The sequence below is a fragment of the Piliocolobus tephrosceles genome, chromosome 1, assembly GCF_002776525.5.
Source record: "Piliocolobus tephrosceles isolate RC106 chromosome 1, ASM277652v3, whole genome shotgun sequence".
Classification (NCBI taxonomy): domain Eukaryota; kingdom Metazoa; phylum Chordata; class Mammalia; order Primates; family Cercopithecidae; genus Piliocolobus; species Piliocolobus tephrosceles.
The window spans coordinates 213299418-213319388 of NC_045434.1; the positions used below are offsets into that span (position 1 = coordinate 213299418).

General features: G+C 39.5%; 1 protein-coding gene across 3 annotated transcripts in view; it reads left to right on the forward strand.

Moving 5' to 3' along the window:
* RERE (arginine-glutamic acid dipeptide repeats) overlaps positions 1 to 19971 on the forward strand; it is a 469695-nt gene that overhangs the window by 198023 nt on the left and 251701 nt on the right. For 2 of the 3 annotated variants that reach the window (XM_023215261.1, XM_023215263.1), the window contains exons 3-4: positions 1638 to 1708; positions 11654 to 11779. In XM_023215261.1, coding sequence (XP_023071029.1) covers positions 1638 to 1708; positions 11654 to 11779 — 197 coding nt within the window. The remainder of the gene's footprint in view (positions 1 to 1637; positions 1709 to 11653; positions 11780 to 19971) is intronic. The other variant, XM_023215264.1, reaches the window with a different exon arrangement.

Sequence of the window (19971 nt, forward strand, 5' to 3'; positions counted from 1 at the left end):
CTGGGACCTTGGAACAAGATATAGGGAAAGCTTAGTCAACAGTTCATTCCTGAGCTCCTGTTTTACATGGATTCAGGGGTTAAATCTCTGTTGAGTCCATCGTTGAGTAGAGAATCATTTGGGGAATTCTGAATGCCTAAATAGTTGGCATTGAGATTTCTTTTTCTGGAGTGACTTTTGGGTAGGTACAAAGATCCTGATGTTCTTCAGAAAGGTTTTTGGAATGTCTCATTTGTGAGGACTTTCTTCTTGATCGTCTTAGTGGGTCTGTTGGGGCTTGTGATGACTCCCTGTTGCTACTTCTGTGCTTTTTCTTGGCTCTCAACGCATAAGACAAATGAGGCAGTAGAGGAAGTTGCCTGTGTTGTCAAGCATCTGAATTATTCTGAGACACACCTATTCTGAAGGGTCAAGAGGAAGTATGAAATGAGTGGCATTATGGGATGGGCATGGTGGTTTTTGCATGTAATCGCAGCACTTTAGAAGGCCGAGGCAGGGGGATAGCTTGAGCCCAAGAGTTTGAGACTAGCCTGGGCAACATAGTGAGGCCCTGTGTATGCAAAATGAGTGAATGAATGAGGCATTATGGTCACTCTTCCTAGATTTGATTGACTGTGACTTTACTTTTCAGTAAATAATACATAGACTTTCCTGTCCTAAGCTTTATGATGATCTCAGGTGATATGGGGGTAGGAGGAGGTTACCTGTCTCTATAGCCACTGCTTTCCTTAAAATCATTGCTTTTTATTTAAGTGTCTTAACATGGCATTTTAAAAAGCAACCTTGGCCAAGCATGGTGGCTCATGCCTTTAATCCTGACACTTTGGGTGGCTGAGGTGGGAGGATTGCTTGAGCCCAGGAGTTGGAGACCAGCCAAAAAAAAAAAAGGAAAAAAAACAATGCTTTACACTCCAGTCATTGAGAGCATCAAAAATTATTTTCCAACCACTGCCATGTCGAATGTAATTTAAGAAAGCACTCTTCTTCCCTGAAGAAAATGCAGCTTGATTTACTTTATTCCATCTCTGATTAGTGGCATTGGTTTTGTTTACAATTGGAAAATAAAATGTGTTTAGGGTATGATGTAATGGCAAATTGTCTCTAAGAGATTAGTTTTCTTTCTCTTTTTGGTTAGTTGAAAAGGTCATTGTAGTAGCATGTTCAAACTAGTCATTTTTGCGTGTTTCACTTATTTCCTCAACAAAATATTTATTACAAATGTAGCAGCACGTGGCAAAGCCATTTCTCTGTTTTGAAGACATGTGAGCATCTATCTGAATAAGATACTCAAGATTTCACCTTGATGTGTGATCTTGAGTAGCAGTTTCTTTTATCTAAGTGTCTTCATCTGAATATGGATAATCCCTTGGAATCCTCCCCTCCTTTAGGGACTCTGAAGAAAATAATTTAGGCTTCATCAGGTTCTTTAAATTATTAGAAAAATAATCACGAAGAACCAAAGGCCTGTTTTCCTTTAGCATAAAGATATTTGCAATTTAGTATCATCTTTTGGAAAAAAATTACAATAAAAGTTATGTGCCTTGTCATTTATTTATTTATGCAGTGGCTTTATGGGCCCTGTCTTTGTTCCCTTAAAGGTAAATGCCATTGTTTTAAAATTTCTTTTTCTTTTAAAGACTGTGTGTATATCGAGAGTCGGAGGCCAAACACACCGTATTTCATCTGTAGCATTCAAGACTTCAAACTGGTAAGCGTTTTTAATGTGCTGTTCACTCTGCTCTGTATTCTCTCTTTCCAGTTCCATTGGCTATCTCTTATTGTTAGTCCATCGCTGTTGACGTGGTTACCAGTTCACCTTTTGAGTGCTGACTGCCTTGTGTCAGTAGCACTAAAATGAGGGTTACTAGTTCCATCTTTTCAGCTTGGTAACACTTACTCTCATAATGCTAATATTGTAAACAATATTTCTGAAGTTTTTATCCCTTTGGTAACTTTTGACAATTTCAGATAAATTCACTTAAATTTCTGAAGTAGCTTGTTTCTTCTCAGCCGTTGTTAAGAGCCTGAAGTAAAGTAAATTCAGTAAATTGATGAATAGGGAAAATAATATAAATGGGTCAGAGAATAGTTTCCAATGGAAACCTGTCATGTCCTTCAATATTTCGGCTAGTGTGGAGTATGTTGAAATTGTGGGGGTTTCCCGGGGTAGAGGTTGAAAGAAGTCTGGCTTGGGCACGGTAAAGCTGTTATACTTTCTTTCCAGTTTTAGTGCATGTGTTGCAGAAGTGAGAACATAGCTACTCTACTTTCTCATTAAAAATTCTTCCTGAATGTATAAGTGTTGATGTTCCTCATTATGAAATCACTTTTTTAGACCAGTGGTTCCCACACTTTAGGCTTTGGATCCCTGGATATCTGCAGAGATTTGGCAGAGGTCTGCAAATAAACATGCTAAGCTTTATATGAATAAATCGATCTCATATGTCTGGACAACAGTTTTTCAACCTGTTTTCAGTATGCTTTTATGATTTTTAAAAATTTCACTTATTTAAAAGCAATACACAGTTAAGAACCACTGTTTGTTGTTGTTGTTGTTTGAGACAGAGTCTTGCTCTGTCACCCAGGCTGGAGTGCAGTGGTGCAGTCTTGGCTCACTGCAGCCTCTGCCTCCTGGGAACAAGCAATTCTCCTGCCTCAGCCTCCCGAGTAGCTGGGATTACAGGTGTGTGCCAGTGCAACGGCTAATTTTTTTGTATTTTTAGCAGGGACAGGATTTTGCCATGTTGGCCAGGCTGGTCTCCAACTTCCAACCTCAAGTGAGTTGCCTGCTTTGGCCTCCCAGAGTGCTGGGATTACAAGTGTGAGCTACCACGCCTGTCAGGAACCAGTGTTTGTTATTTTCCTCAAACAATTGGTATTTGAAATACTACCGAAGTTGTATCATTTGGGAATCTTTTGAAACATTCTCATCTTACAAGGGATCCTAGTACTTGGAAGATTGTGAACCACTGTCTCTACTCTTAGGCGTAGAGAATTCCTAATTCCTTAGCTTTGTAGAGATGTGTATCGCTATCTGAATGCTCTTATTTCCAACATCCTTTGTAATTTGACAATATTTGTGTTCTGACATACGTTATATGTGATAATTCAGTCTAAAAAATGTAGTTTGAAAAGATCTTTTCTGCATCTCCTTTGTTTTTTTAATCATTTTAATGGCCCAAGTACCAAATTAGTATATTCAGTAAACAAACAAACAAAAAAAAGCATGTTATTTATTTTTCTTTGTTAAAAAGTTATTGCTTAAGTTGTTGCATGCTTACTGTTTTAAGACAAAGTCAGATGTGCCATTTACCTCTAAGATGGATCTATTCTTGATAGACGGCTTTTAACTATCCTGGTTGCATTGCAAGATGGCCTTCCAGTTTAATCTTGTAAATCAAATGCTTCGTATCCAGTTTTTATGTCAGTATGAATTTTTAGAAACCATTTTTAGAGGACTTTGCTACTTATATCTTTCCTTCCAAAGTGTTTTTTTTTTTTTTTTTTTTTTAAAAAAACAGATGTAGCGCTGACACCTGAAATACGGGTGCAGCCTCATTCCTGAAGCGTTTTGATTTGGTAGTGGCTGCTGCTACTGCCCTTTTCCTGCCCATTGTCTTTGTGTGTGATTTTTACTAAACCAAACATCAGTGCACCATGAAAAATACATAGCTGGGAAATAAAATTGTAAATATTTTTATTTTACCTATTAGATCTTGAGCCCCCTTTGTACAGTTTTTTGCACATTAGCAGGTGCTTTCATGTTTGAACAGCATCTCTTATGAAATGCTGATTACAATGTGATAGTTGCTGTCCTGGGCAGAGGTTCCTGCTGAGTTACGGTAATTGCTCAGGATATTAACAGCAATAAAAGCTGAAGCTTCTGTTGTCAGTATTGGTCTAATACAACACATTAAAGCTGTCTACAAAAACAATATGGGAAGTAGGGTGCAGTATGTTTAGATACCTTTTTCTAAATCACACACTGCTGTTTCTCATGTTTTTGTTTGAGGTTCTGTATTCAGCACATCCTCATAGTTGTTGTGTAAGAATAACAGATGATGAAATATTTGCTCTGGGAATAAATGTAGTTATTTCCACTTTCTTGTTTTCTTGCTTCTCTGTACTTATTAAAAGATAATCAAATGGATGAAAATGATCAAGATTTTTTCTCCTTCAGTTTACTGAAGCTATAAGGGAAAAAGATGAGCAGAAGGAAATAAGCTTTGTTTCTCTGCAAGATTTTAAAAAGAAGAAGAAATTGAATTTGCTTTTGCTCACAGCAGATAATATGACTAGTGGGGCAATGAAAGACAAAAACCAATAGCTTTGAAATGTTGAGTAATTCGGTATTTTATCTTTTTAACAATCATAAAATAAAAAGTTGGTTTGGGGTTGTAACTGAGAAGTGTGTTTCATTGTTTATACTATAAATGAGAATCCCTTTGCCATGGTGAAATTTTGTGTATAAAGTACGTTTGGGCACTGTAAAAATAACTGGGTGAATGCCCTTTATGATATACATTAGTGGGTATGATAACGATGTTAAAGACAACAAAAGCTAATGAGGTGAGGCATGGGAAGGAGGAGACATCTACCGCCAGTCACCGAGACTAGAATAATGGCAGTTTATTGAATCCAGGGCCTTGGGTCACATTTCATGAAATAGCTCTGTATGAGGTAAGGAGAAGGGTCTTTGTATTTTATGTGGGGACTTGGGTTGTCTTCTCAACTCTGCTGCTGCGTTCCCTTAGAATTGGAGTCTGTGGTGTAGAACACAGCTGCCTCTATGTCCTGATCCCTGTCTGTTGTCCTGCCAAACTATTAAACAGCCTCCCCTTTCACTCTCAAAAACGTCTGAATGTGGATGATAGGTTGTGTGGTTATCTTGCCTATGGGGATAGGATCCATGGCTTCTGCTTTATTAATATTCAACCATCAAAACACATAGGGACACCACTGTCCTACCCTGGTAGGTGTATTTCGAGCCCACACTTCCACAGGGTAGGTGGAGGCTATGATAGTATCAAGTAATTAAGTTCCTAACTGAGCTGAGGTTTTAAAGGTAGTGAATTAGGTATTCTATTAGGAAGCTTTCATTCTCTTAGGAAGTATTCATTTGATTGGGCTTATTTACAAATGGAGAGGTCTGATTTTGTTTGAATGCGCTGACTCAAAGTATTTATGGAACAAGGAGTCAAAAGCAGGAGCTCAGGCAAGTAGAAGAGGCAGGGTAGAATTATGGACAGTGCGTACTTAGAAGCAGGAGAAAGAAGTATTGTTGATTAAAAAGATCGCTTTGCACTGTAGATTTCTGAACTAAATAGTAAAATAGGTGGCGAAGTCTTTACTTAGCTTTTTGAAGGACTAGTAATATGGAATGACAATCTGTGATCCTTGTGGCCTGGCATGAAAAGATTAATTGAGCCAAATTTCATTTTTAGAATTTAGAGTTGAGAAACTGAGAGACTGAGGCAGTTAGTAGAGGGGAAAGGTGAATGGATAATTCAAGAATTACCCTTAATGTATCTGTAAAAATCAAAAATAAAAAAAGAATTACCTTAATGACGAGCAAGGTTAGGGCTGGCATAGGCAAGCTCACATGCTAGGGTAGGAAACTGGGAAAAGCAGAGGACAGGGAAGCTGTGGGGAGAGCAGCAGACTGCCGAGGGGAGTGCGTGCACAGCCATCTCTTCCTTGACTCTTCTGGGTCCCACTGCACTGATGTTCTTCCCATGGGATTCTTAGATTATCCTGTTCGCTCTGAGTAAAGAGCTCTCACCTGGGCTAGCTTGAGTGTCTCTTCATGAATTGCAAGGGAAAGAGCCTAGATTAACATCTCCAACCCTTCTGCTGCCCTCTCATAGCTTTTATAGGTCACCATGTGACTTAGTTACTTTGAGGTTTTGTTCTGAATGAGTCAGTATCATTGAGGAGTTTATATCACAGAGTGCAAATAGGAATGTTTTGGGCTATAATCAGGGCTTTCCACATTTACTGAATACCTGCTTTGTGTTCTTTATTGAACTCAGCACCTAAAGGGGGACTGAGGAAGTATCAAATATTGTTAATTCCCTCTGATCTTAGATTCTAAGTGGACAGACAACTTGTGGCATTATTGGATGTCAGTCTTCTTTGGAGAACATTCCGAATAGGATTGACAAGAAGGGCATTCGTTTTTAGTTCTAAAAGAAATGATTTCTTTGTGTGTTTACTACAAACAATAAAATCATATTTTTATAGAAACCCAGGCATTAAGAAGTATAATACAAATAATTTGCCATCTGGAAATAATCATGGAGTCTGAGAATGCTAACAAGGTCATTGAGACAGTAATTTTCATTCAGTGTAACACTGAAGAGTTCCATGTATAGTAGTTCCTTGTAGCAGTTCCTACCTTTCTTTATTCACGAATAAGTAAGCAAACTGACTCCTGTAATATTCTCCATGGAAATTCAGTGTGGATTCTTGCATTGCCATCATTCATACAATAGAGGAAAACATGCTTTTGGTTTCCTAAAGTTACATAGGTGTTTCAGCTGTTACTTATACCAAATGAGTTTCTAGGTAGTATATGTAGCTATTACAAGTACTGTTTTGGGTTAATAACATTGATTCCTTTTGGTTCCTTAACTGTTCTATTAAAACTTAAATTGTCCTTAAAGTTAAGCCAGATACAGAGATTCCTTAGAGTTGGGGGTGATAGTTGGGGATGTTAAAGTGTTTCCAGGTTATGGTTAGCTGGGCTTGACATATTGTTACGGCTCCGCATAGATGAGAATGCCGCTGTATCATTTGTGTCCCTAACAGCCTACCTTCTAAGTGCTAGTTCTGAATGTGGAATAGCTAAGGATGCATACTACTAGTTACCTTGGAGAATGCACATTTCCATTATTGCTGTGAATGTGGGGGCCAAGTTATTTATCATTTAATACCATATCCCTCTCGTTTCATTGTCAGATGTGAGCAGCTGGAGGAAAAACACTTGAAAATTCTCTCTGATCTCTGGTCTGTACTCATAAGTTGTTTGCTACTCATCACCCTTTATTCATGCCTTCCATGACAGTACAGCAGAAGGGCTGCAGAGAAATTAACTTCCATCTTACGATCCACTTGCCATTGAGATTGCCCTCCCTCCACCAAATTTATTTTCTTCAAAATGCGTTAAAAGTAACAAGAAGCTATTTCTCCTCCTTTGTAATAAAAACTTACTGATGATGAGTAATTATGTCTTCTTTTCTTATTAGAACCATAGATGATGCTGGGAGGTATCAGATAGCGACTTCATTACACACACTCTTTGTGCACACATTCAAGTGTACACACAGTGACTTAATTATCAGACTTACGCATTATCTACCGCAGTTCTTTAATCCCAGCTTGGCTGTTACCACTTAGCACAGAAGATGTAGTGTATGGACATTCATGGAATGGGCATTTGTTTAATAGGAGGTAAATCTTGTATTAGAGCCCTTTTTTGGTGGGGGGGTGGGGGGTGGGCAGGAAGTCCACATAATTCAAATGTGGCTAATTCAGAATTTAGGGTCTGTTATTCTGGGATTGAGATGAGGGATGATAGATTGCCCAGGTTCAGAGCTCAGACTTCGACATCAGGTTGTCTGAGTTCACATACTCCTTCCACTTCCATCAGTTGCCATCTTTCATGACCTTGAAACTTAACCCTCTTAACTTTCTTTATTTGCTTGTGAAGTTGGGATATAAAGTACCTACCAGGCCGGGCGCAGTGGCTCACGCCTGTAATCCCAGCACTTTGGGAGGCCGAGGCGGGTGGCTCACGAGGTCAGGAGATCGAGACCATCCTGGCTAACATGGTGAAACCCCGTCTCCACTAAAATTACAAAAAATTAGCCGGGCGTGTTGGCAGACGTCTGTAGTCCCACCTACTCGGGAGGCTGAGACAGGAGAATTGCTTGAACCTGGGAGGCGGAGGTTGCAGTGAACCGAGATCGCACCCCTGCACTCCAGCCTGGGTGACAGAGCAAGACTCTGTCTCAAAAAAAAATTAAAAAAAAAATAAATAAATAAATAAAGTACCTACCTTGTCACGTGGATTGTTTTTAAATTAAAAGGTCAGACTTACAAAATGTCCAGTGCCCCATAGAATGACACTGATTGTGATGTTGGTGTTTAGTTGGTACCTTAGGTTTATACTTTTTATTCACTGATGTATATATTGTGAACTTAGCACACTGGCTGGCTGTAATGTCCACAGTAAGTATTTATTGAATGCTGAATGAAGTAACATTTAAGTGGAATAAATTCACTGGATAAGTATTTTTTAAAAACTTTAGTAATAGTTGTTTGATAACAGTGCACACATCAACAACAAATTAATATTCTCTTAAACCAAAGAAGTCTACTCACTTACCTTTCGTTACCCTGCAGGGTGTAATGTATAGAAATAATAAAACTCTATTTCTTTTAAAATACTTGAAGAAAATTCAGTTTCTTGTTTTCTTTAGGAATTTGAATGAATGTAGCCTAAGTCATAACATTTTTAAAGCATCATTATATTGTTTTGAGTTTTCCATATGACTGACTTTCAGTAAAGATAAATGAGGGCCTAGTATACATGTGAACCTCCCAGAAAAGGCCAACTGTTATGAAAAATGCCTTATGCTATGATGATTTGTTTCTGTGTGGCACATCAGTTGTTTCTGATTTTGTTTTTGACAGTCCTTCGAGGTAGGCCTGCAAAATTGAGTATTTCTATAGCTCCTTCTTCTCTTTTCTTTCTTGGCTTGTGCCATGTAAAAAGGTCAGTATCACCCAGTTATGCATTTGTGACTTGTTGGGTAGTGTTGGATAATGAAGTAAAAACTTTCCATTAAAGTTCATTATCAAGTGTTTTCAGCTATTATATCCAAGGACCAAGTGGCCTTTTCACATATAAATTTGTAATTTCTAATTTTGTTTAATTCTTTAAGAGGCAAGAGGTAGGATGGAATTCTTTTTTTTTTTTTTGGAGACAGAGTTTCACTCTTGTCACCCAGGTTGGAGTGCAATGGTGCAATCTCAGTTCATTGTAACCTCCGCCTCCAGGTTCAAGCTATTCTCCTGCCTCAGCCTCCCAAGTAGCTGGAATTACAGGCATCTGCCACCACCCCCCAGCTGTGTTTTTGTATTCTTAGTAGAGACGGCGTTTCACTATGTTGGCCAGGCTGGTCTTGAACTCCTGACCTCATGATCTGCTCGCCTCGGCCTCCCAAAGTGTTGGGATTACAGGCGTGAGCCACCGCACCAGGCAAGATGGAATTCTGCAGCCCTGAGTTTGGTGCACTTGGTCAGAGGATGTTGTATATCTATACTGCCCCTCCTGCTATAATTATGGAGTAATGATGTTGAAAGTTCTTTGAACCACCACATCCTTTTTGCATGATATTGATGTCAACCTCTAAATGGATAGAGTGGTATTAATGTAAGTGGAAATCAAAATGACACCTTGGGAATAAATAATCCCAGCATTTTATTGGCCCCATTTTCTGAGCTTCCCAGCAGTTTGTCTTCACTCATGGCTGCCAGTCAGGATAGGGTACTTGGGATTTTAAGTTTTAGTGTTTAGCTACTACTGTGAGATTGGGTAATTCATTTTCTTCTAATTTACTTGGGTCAAGGGACTCTTAAGAAACTATTGAAAAAGTTTTGTTTAATTATATATGTTTCCATAAAATATGTTTCTGAAAATGTTATTTACTGAAATTGTTATCTGTATGTGAAATTTTTTTCAATGCAGAAAACTCTAGGTATTCTAATTTTAAAGGAGCTTAAGAAAGGTTGAGACAATCTGATATTTGCAGCCATCTACTGCGCAAGAATATTGGTAAAGTCTTGTTCAAACTTAATTCTTTTCAATTGGAAATTTGTAATTCATGTGTATGTATGGATGCTTGTATTAAGAACCAACTCAATAGTCCAAGAAAAACCTATTAGAAGTACTAAAAAAACTAGGGAAACAGATACTATCAACGTTCTCTCATTTCGTATGTAAGAACAATGACTTGTTTTGAAAAAAAATGCCTTTTTAAAATGCGTAAAATGTTTTAATAATTACTTGAACTATTTGCATGCTTAAAATAATGCAGAAGTGTTTGGAAATGCTTTACCAGGTGTTTTTGATTTAAAACCCTTAATTTGAATGTAAGGATTTGAGTGGTTTGGGCAGTCATATTCCTACTGGAAGAGATTAACCAGAAGTCCATTTTTATTTTGATGCTTCTGGCAAAAATTATTGAATATGCTGTACATTCAGGTGCACAGTTGAATCTTTACTTTGGAGTTTGCAGTGTTGGGGATGGCGGGGAGAGGGTGTGTGGTGAGAAGGTTATGGCTACGGACACTCTGTCAACTACACTGTCACTGAGGCCATGAGAATCAGAGCCTGACTGCACAGACATTTCAGTGTAGATCCCAGGATGTACTCTAGATGATAATCTTTAGAAAAAGAAAAGAAAGTGATTATGATAAAACATTCTGAACATTAGCTTGTTTTTCTGGTATTTGTTTTGTGTGTGTGTGTGTGTGTGCGTGTATGGAGGGAGCTTAAGAAACTTACAAAAATAAATAGTTAATGAAATATATTAAAATCTTTGTTTACAGAAAGTTGTTACTCTTTGCTTTTCAAAGGGAATTATATGTAACAGGACACCCTAATAATGATTTAATATTAAAAGGTTGTTCACCTGTAATTTTTAGACAACCGTGGACAGGTTCTTACATAAGTATTGGGATTTTATGGATTTTTTTAGTTCATTCAAAACCACATGAAATTGGTTTAAAAAATGTTATGTACTCTCTAAAATATTTGAAAAGGAACGTATTCAAACTGTTATCTGAGGTATACTGCGCTAGCTTTCAGAAGTTGTTCTATAGTCTTTTTTTTTTTTTCCTGGTTTTTAAATGTTTTCAAAGTTAATTTTAAAAAGGACACGTGATACATACTAAACTAGTTTTGCCTATGAAAATAAGTAATGTCTTTTTGGAACTTTATGCTCTGTGCCTGTTTATTATACTCACCTTGTGGGCATTTGGAGAAAATTATAACTCATGCGATTGTTGTCTTTTTCCCTCTGTTTTGGGGCCTTTGTCTGGTTACTTTGCCTTCAGTTTTACACAGTTAAACTTGAACTTTGAGAAAATGGCAGGGCCTTTCTTTGGCCACGCGAATGCCCTATTTCCTTATTAAGTACATGTCTTATGCCTCTAGCTTCTGTCATTAGAAACTCTTCTGAAAGCTCAGTTTGTCCACTTTTGTTTCATTTTACGGTTGTGTTTATCTGATGCCATTGCATTTCTGTTTTTATTACAAGCATAGCATGTTGCTGTTAACTGTGCTTTGGCACTATCTCACATCTTAACTTGGTTATTTTGAGGGGCACACACCATACTGCTTTATGATAGGACCTGGATTAAAGTGTGGAGCCAGAAGGGTCATATGTTTGTTCACACTGAAATAAGGTAGCAGCTTTGATTAATGCAAAAAGGTTAACTTTAGTGGTAGAACAAATTATCTGAGGTTTCAGAGGTCATCTGCTAAAGAGTTTTTGCAGATACCGACTTGTGTGCTGCGTGCCCCTAATAACCAGGGCATGATGGGGCATTGGGCACGTTAACTTAAAACTGTTTTCTTTTTTAGGTCCACAACTCCCAGGCCTGTTGCAGATCTCCAACTCCTGCTTTGTGTGACCCCCCAGCATGCTCTCTGCCGGTGGCATCACAGCCACCACAGCATCTTTCTGAAGCCGGGAGAGGGCCTGTAGGGGTAAGGAGAATCCCGTTTTTAAAAGCTATCAGTATTTTATATCCCATAGGGTATAAAATAGGAATATTACCTCCCTCCCCAGAGCCCCTTTTAAAATGTGCTGTATTATATGTGTTTTTAAAGGAGTAACAAGTACATGCACAGAGGAAGCAAAATACGGGACTTGCCTTACCCCTCTAGGACAGTTCCAGAAGTTAGCGGGGTTTGGTGGAAGGGTATTTTGGCACCAGCAGAGAGCATGCTGGGCTGCTGCAAGGAGCAGGAGCTGGCAATCAGCAGCGAGTATGGATGTTGGCAACTGAAATGGGGAAAAAAGGGGGTAAGTTTTGAGTTCAAGTGTGGAATGTGCGTTTCCCCAGGCTCACTGGGACTCATGGCCCACCAATCTAAACTATTTTGGGTGTTGTCTTCTTGGGTGACGTTTTGTAGAGTATTGCTCAGAAATAGCGAGGCTTTTCTCCAGTGCTAGATACAGAATAAGCACTTTAAGAGGCTTGGGTCAGGCTGTAGCTATACTTCTTACAGCTATCCCTTGGTTATTCCTCTGTTACTAGTGGTGGTCTTGAGGGGTGTGTAAGAGGCAGCATGATGAAGTATCTGTAGTGCTTCATCCCTTAAAGCACAGGAACCTGTGTGGGTGATCATAGGGGTTATTACCGTGTAGTGCACCCCCTTTTTAGGAAAGTTCACACTTGTCTTCCTTTTCCTTCCTTTAATGGTAGGACTTAATGGAGAATTTAATGGTAATGTTTTCTGAAAGTCGAGTATTTATTATTCTGAATGACTACTGGGTTAATAGGAAAGAAATGTAGTTTTAGTTAAGCATTGAAGTCAGTGTAAAGAAGTGACTGTGGCACCCCAGTTCATACTGAATTAGCAAATGATACAAGAGGATAGCAAGGTCTCTCACACTTAGACACACACAATGCAAGATACTGTCAATATATGGTGAATTGTTCAGTTGCAGTGTAGAATATTAGTATCTTGGGGCAAAGAAAAGAAAGTGCTCCAGATGGGCTGTGGCTCATGGGAAAGTTCTATGAAGGTAGGTAGGTTTTGAGGAGCTGGGTATGTTTTTCACACATCAATAAGAAGTGGATAGGCTGAGTGTAGCAGCCTTCCAGGTGTACATGGCAGCCTGTCCTTATAAGCAACGCAGGCAGTGAGGCTGATGAGTCTGGGAGTCGTGAGAAGATGACCCGCGGGACGTCACTGAAGAGCACAGGTTAGTGGATTTTGGGAGGCAGATGTGGAGATATAAAATGGGGCTAGACTATAGAGTATCTTCAGGGTTAGCAAAGTTAAGATTTTATGTCATAGGCAGTAGAGAGCTTGTGTAAGATTTTTTATTCTAGGCAAGCCAACTTGCAGACCACTGCTTAAAAAGATTGACTGCAGCAGTTTGCAGTGTGGAACGGGGAAAGATGGTGAAAGTTCCAAGTAGGAGGCTGGGCCGCCATTCATGGGTAAGAAAAATGAAGACGACCAAGACAGTAGTAGAGATGATATATTGATAATTGTAACCAAATCAGGAGTAATTGTTGCAACAGCATAACATGTTTACATATTTGCTGATATAATTACTCAAGGGTCATACCAAAAAAGGGGATAGGGGTTTCCCATTATGGAAACCTTGGAATTCTTGAAATAATAGCCATTTACGGTAGAAGAGAGAACCCAGTTTAGTGTAGATAAAAGTCTAATTTTAATTCCCAGAGAAAGATTGACGTCTTAAGGGACAAATTAGTAGATTCCAATGTGACTACCTACTTTTAAAGCTTCAGCCTTTACCAGTTACCAATATGTCTTATTTACTGATATGTCTTATTTCCACATATATCTAAAAAGCAGGTTTTATCTTTCAGTTTGATATTTTCTTAACCAATGTGGATGCTCTTATTAATACTTTTATTTACTGTAATACTCAACAGGATTTCCTGAATGGATTTTAAGTCTTCCCCATAATAACATTAATTTTTTTGTAAACTTTTTATATTAGAATTAATGATGACTAGTGTTTATTTTTTAGCAATAAAAATATTTGTGTGTACTGATGATTTAAATAAGTTCATGACTGGTGGAGCACTTGGGTACATTATATTTAGGTGTGAAAGATTCTGTAGTGAGAGGACAAATCATCTTTCAGTCAAGATGATGGTACATAAAGCTAACTGTATTGATTGTTCTTTAATGATGCTTTGTGCTGCCAAAGTCATTTGAGCTGGATCTGAATCAGATCCAGTTGGCAAAGCTTCCCCGTATGTGGAGCTCTCATAAATCCTGCAGGCACACAGACCTAATACAGTGTAATGAGAGAGCTGCTGGGAGAAAAAATTGATTACAGGGTTGCAGACAATATCATTAACATTTCTTGCCGTGATACACCAGATGTCTTCCCTAATAGACTATTTTTGTTAATTTAGTTTTTATAGGATAGCATTGATTGCATCATCATTTAACTTTCTTTGCATATTCAGGTATGTGATCTACACTGATGGCATAAACTCATCAGATTTAATTTTGTAAGTTTTAACTTATCTGTTCATTTTTCTATCTGCTAGAGAGACAACATTTTTACTTGTACTGAGAATCTGTTAGCTTGGATGTTTTCTAGTAAAAAGTACTGTGTTCAGTGGTGGGGAGGGAGTAGTGAGGGAGGTAAGAAGGCAAAGATAACATTACCCAGAACCTCCCTAAACTGATCAGAAATGATTCTACCCACCAGTGGATTTACATAGAAACCACGTGGCACCTTGACAGAGGCTCTAGCCAAGGCAGGAAAGTTGCAACCTTTCAAGGGGACTTACATGCACATTTATCTTCATTGTCATGGTTGTGGCTCTGCAGGGCAGGACTCCTGTTGACTGCACCCATCCTCACTAGAAGATCAAGGACTAGTAAGGATATTAGTTAGTTAGCATTTTAATTCTTTTAGCCATATCTTTTTGTGTGTTTGGCCTCTGTTGGGTGGTTAACACACATAATTAGGATAGTATTGTAGGGGTAGTTTGAACTGTTTTATTTGAGTAGTGTTTTTTTGTTTTGTTTTGTTTTTGTTTTGAGACAGAGTGTCACTCCGTCGCGCAGGCTGGGATGCAATGGCATGATCTCAGCTCACTGCAACCTCCACCTCTTGGGTTTAAGCGATTCTCCTGCCTCAGCCTCCTGAGTAGCTGGGATTACAGGTGTGGGCTACCACACCCGGCTAGTTTTTGTGTTTTTAGTAGAGACGGTGTTTTGCCTTGTTGGCCAGGCTGGTCTTGAACTCGTGACCTCAAGTAATCCTCTCATCTTGGCTTCCCAAAGTGTTGGGATTACAGGTGTGAGCCACTGTACCTGGCTCTATATTTTGTTGTTGTTGTTTTTTGAGACAGAGTCTTGCTCTGTCACCCAGGCTGGAGTGCAGTGGCACGATCTCTGCTCACTGCAACCTCTGCCTCCCAGGTTCAAGCAGTTCTCCTGCCTCAGCCTCCTGAGTAGCTGGAACTACAGGTGCATTCCACCACACCAGGCTAGTTTTTTTTTTTTTTTTTTTTTTTTTTTTCCATATTTTTGGTAGAGATGGGGTTTCACCATGTTAGCCAGTATGATCTTGACCTCCTGACCTCGTGATCCACCCACCTTGGCCTCCCAAAGTGTTGGGATTACAGGTGTGAGCTACTGTGCCTGGCGTGTGTTTTTTTTTAATCATTGTTTTTGTTGTGCATTTTCCTTTAGGGAACGTTTTTTCTTTTGACATGTTTCTTGGTAACATAGGATATGTTAATTAACCTTTCTAACTCTTAGTTTTCTCACTTGTTGTATGGGTATAATACTACTATCTATGACAAAGCGTTGCAAAAATTAAATAAAATAATTCATTAAATTTCTTAGCACAATACTTAGCATATAGCAAGCATACATTAAGCATTATCTATTATCCTGTAAGACTTGAATTATACAAATTCTGGTCTTTTCTCTTTTTTCTTTTCTTTCTTTCTTTTTCTTTTTCTTTTCTTCTTTGACGGACTCTCGCTCTGTTGCCCAGGCTGGAGTGCAATGGCGCGGTCTTAGCTCATTGCGCCTCTGCCTCCCGGGTTCAAGTGATTCTCCTGCCTTAGCCTCCAGAGTAGCTGGGATTACAGGTGTCTGCCACCATGCCTGGCTAATTTTTGTATTTTTAGTAGACATAGAGTTTCACCATGTTGGCCAAGCTGGTCTCGAACTGCTGACCTTGTGATCTGCCCGCCTCGGCCTCCCAAAGTGTTGGGATTACAGGTGTGAGCCACTGTGCCTGGCCCAAATTCTCATCATTCTTAATCTGAAATCCATAAAGTCTTTGAGTTTTAGAGGGTCTGAACATCCTGAAATTGCTAGCAAAGTCTCCTATATATGTACATTTTTCTGGAAAGAGGATCTATACTTTTTGACTATGGATGCCTATTAGTAGATTGCTTAGGTGTTGAAAATAATTTAAAAGTTAAGATTAAAAACAGTGAAGGTTCTGCTGTTTGTCATTTAAAACCTCAAATCAGCCCAGGCATGATGGCTCACGTCTGTAATCCCCGCACTTTGGAGGCGGGGGCAGGTGGGTCACTGGAGCTCAGGAGTTCAAGACCAGCCTGGGCAACATGATAAAATCACATCTCTACAAAAAAGTTAAAAATTATCTGGGTGTGGTGGCATGTGTCTGCAGTCCCAGCTACTGAGGTGGGAGGCTTGATTGAACTCGATTGTTCAGAACTCAGTCAAACCAGTGTTAAAAGAGTTATTTTTACTTAAGTAAGGCACTTATCATTAGTAAGTATCACTTCTAACGTTAGTGCTTTTCATGCTTGATACTGTAGTACCATTTAAGAATTAAAAATGAAAATTTATTATAAAGTACTTTTTTAGAAATGCTGATTGTATTATATTTGTTACCTACTTCTTGCTTAGAAAGAACTCCAATCTGGTTGCTTTTTTAGTGGTGCAGAAGTTTCTTGAGGCTACATTACTTTTTCATTATTTACTGTGGCTTCCCTGCTTTGGCATACTTCCCCATTAAGTATGCCAAAAAATAACCATTGATAAAGATCACGAGAGATCGCTTTTTATATTTGATTTTAGTGAAAGATATTAAGACGGCTGGATTTTCAGAAGAACTGCTAATACAAATGTTGGGATTAATCCAGCTACCCTAAATGAAAGATGATTACTAGTTGTCGACTTATAATGTAACAAATTAAGAACATTCTAAAAGCGCCCAGCTGACCTATAATGACAAGGCTGACTGCTACCAGCATCAGAGAACCCAGCTGGGCCCGCTTTCCTTTCACCCAGAGCAGTGTTGTGTCTGCTTCCCCATCAAAGCTAATTGTCAGTTAATTTATTCCTTTTTTTTTTTTTGAGACAGGGTCTTGCTCTGTTGCCCAGCCTGGAAAGCAGTGGTGCGGTCTCAGCTCACTGCAGCCTCCACCTCCTGGGTTCAAGCAATTCTCCTGCCTCAGCCTCCTGAGTAGCTGAGATTATAGGCGCCCGCCACCACGCCTGGCTAATTTTTGTATTTTTAGTAGAGATGGGGTTTCACCATGTTGGCCAGGCTGATCTTGAACTCCTGGCTTCAGGTAATCGTGCTGCCTCGTCCTCCCAAAGTGCTGGGATTACAGGTATGAGCCATCACACCTGACCTAATTTTTGTACTTTTAGTAGAGATGGGGTTTCACCATGTTGGTCAGGCTGGTCTCAAATTGACCTCAAGTGATTCCCGCCTTGGAACCCAAGTGTTGGAATTACAGGCGTGAGCCACTGTGCCCAGTCAATTTATTCTTAAGACTGTCTTTTCATCATATTCATCATCTTTTTTCCAAAAGGGGCATCAAGCCCTATTTTTAGATCACAAATATCAATAACCCTATGCTTTTTTAACTGCCTACGATTTAAACAGCTTTTTGTTACCATAGGCATATATTAGATTTAATGATCCTTTGCAAGTTTTATTGAGCTTCTTGTTCTTTCAGGGATAGTGCATTGCTCTTTATTACTTAGAGGCACTGTTAGGACTTCAGCCCTGCCTTTCTTGGGCTGTTTCATGTTTTGGGTGTTTTTTGTTTGTTTGTTTTACAGACAGGGTCTCACTCTGTCACCCAGGTAGGAGTGTAGTGGCACCATTCTGGCTCACTGCAGCCCCGACCTCCTGGGCTCAGGTGATTCTCCTTTCTCAGCTTCTCAAATAGCTAGGACTATAGGTGCGTGCTACCTAAAATTTAAAAATTTTTAAAATTTTTGTAGCGATAGGGTCTCCCTGTGTTACCCAGGCTAGTCTTGAACTCCTGGTCTCATGGGATCCTCCTGTGTCAGTACCCCAGATTGCTAAGATTACAAAGTCACTTCGCACAGACCTTGTTCCATACTATTTGATTGAAAAATATCTGAACAGCTGGGTGTGGCGGCTCATGCCTGTAATCCCAGCACCTTGGGAGGCTAAGGAGAGAGGATTGCTTGAGGCCAGGAGTTCAAGATCAGCTTGAACTGGTCAGACCAGTCTCTGACCAGACCCTGTCTCTACACAAAGTAAAAAAAAAAGAAAAAATGTTAGACTGGGTATGGTGGCTCACACTATAATCCCAGCGCTTTGCGGGGCTGAGGCAGGTGTATCACTTGAAGTCAGGAGTTCGAGGCCAGCCTGGCCAACATAACGAAACCTTGTCTCTACTAAAAATACAAAAATTAGCCAGGTGTGGTGGTGGGCGCCTGTAATCCCAGCTATTTAGGAGGCTGAGGCAGGAGAATCGCTTGAACTCGGGAGGCAGAGGTTGCAGTAAGCCGAGATCACACCACTGCACTCAAGCCTGCACTCAAGCCTGGGCAACAGAGTCAGACTCCATCTCAAAAAGAAAAAAAAAAAAAAGCCGGATATGGTGTTGTGTGGTTGTAGTACCGGACTCTAGTACCAGCTACTCGGGAGGCTGAGGCAGGAGGATTGCCTGAACTCAGAAGTTCAAGGTTACATTGAGCTGAGATTGCGCCTCTGCACTCCAGCCTCGACGACAGAGCGAGACTCCGTCCCAAGGAAAAAAAAGAAGAGAAAGAAAGAAAGAAAAAAAGTCTAAACAAATATGCAGGGCTTATTCTAGGCTTTACAAATTCTCCGGAATATTTTTAGCAATGGAATTGCCAAAGACATTTCTGGCCATGGAAGTAAGCTTGTGGTTTTATTTAATCTAACTTTGTTTTTAGGATATCATACTATTTTTTGCTGGGAATATTTTTTTTTTTTAAAGATAGGGTCTCTCCCTCTGTTGCCCAGGCTGGAGTGCAGTGGCCTGATCATGGCTCACTGCAGCCTCGACCTCCCAGTCAGATGATCCTTCCACCTCAGCCTCCTGAGTAGCTGGGAATACAGGCGCCTGCCACCACACCCAGCTAATTTTTAAATTTTTTGTAGAGACGGGGCTTTGCCACGTTGCCCAGACTGGTCTCGAACTCTTGGGCTCAAGGAATTCGCCTGCCTCAGCCTCCAAAAGGGTTAGGGTTACAGGTGTGAGCCACTGCGTCTGGCCGGCAATGTCTTCTGTAAATATCAAGGCCTTCAATGGAAGAAGAGATGGTACTCTTTCCCAAGGATATTAAATGTTTCTAAAGAGTGGAGTGAAGTTTAAGTAATATACTTAAAGTTAATTCTTTTTTAGAGTCTATATAAATTATTATGCCTGGTGCCTGGAAGTTGCATTTTCAATTCTTATCTTTGATCTTATGTTTTACGATTAGATTGTATCAGGTACTTTGCCCATCCCCTTAAAATGAATGTATTTTTTCCCTTTCATCCCAAAGTGTATTCTCTAAAGGAAAATTTGAGAATAGAAAATCTTAGATTTTCAGCCTGTAAATAGCTTTTGTGTTCTTTTTTAGGAACTAGTAACCTATTTTCAAGAAACATGCTGTCTAAAAGGACAGAAGGGCGTGTGTTTCCATCATGCTAGCTGATTTAGTTACTCTATTCCTCCCACCTTTCGGCTTTTCCCTCCTCATCCTTGTTTCTACAAAAAATTCAAAAATTATCTGTTACTTGTGGGGGCTGAGGTGGAAGGATCGTTTGAGCCCAGGAGGCTGAGGCTATACTGCGCTGTAATCACGCCACTGTATTCTATCCTGGGTGACAGAATGAGACGCTGTCTCAAAATAAATAAATAAATAAATAAATAAATAAATAAATAAATAAATAAATAAATAAA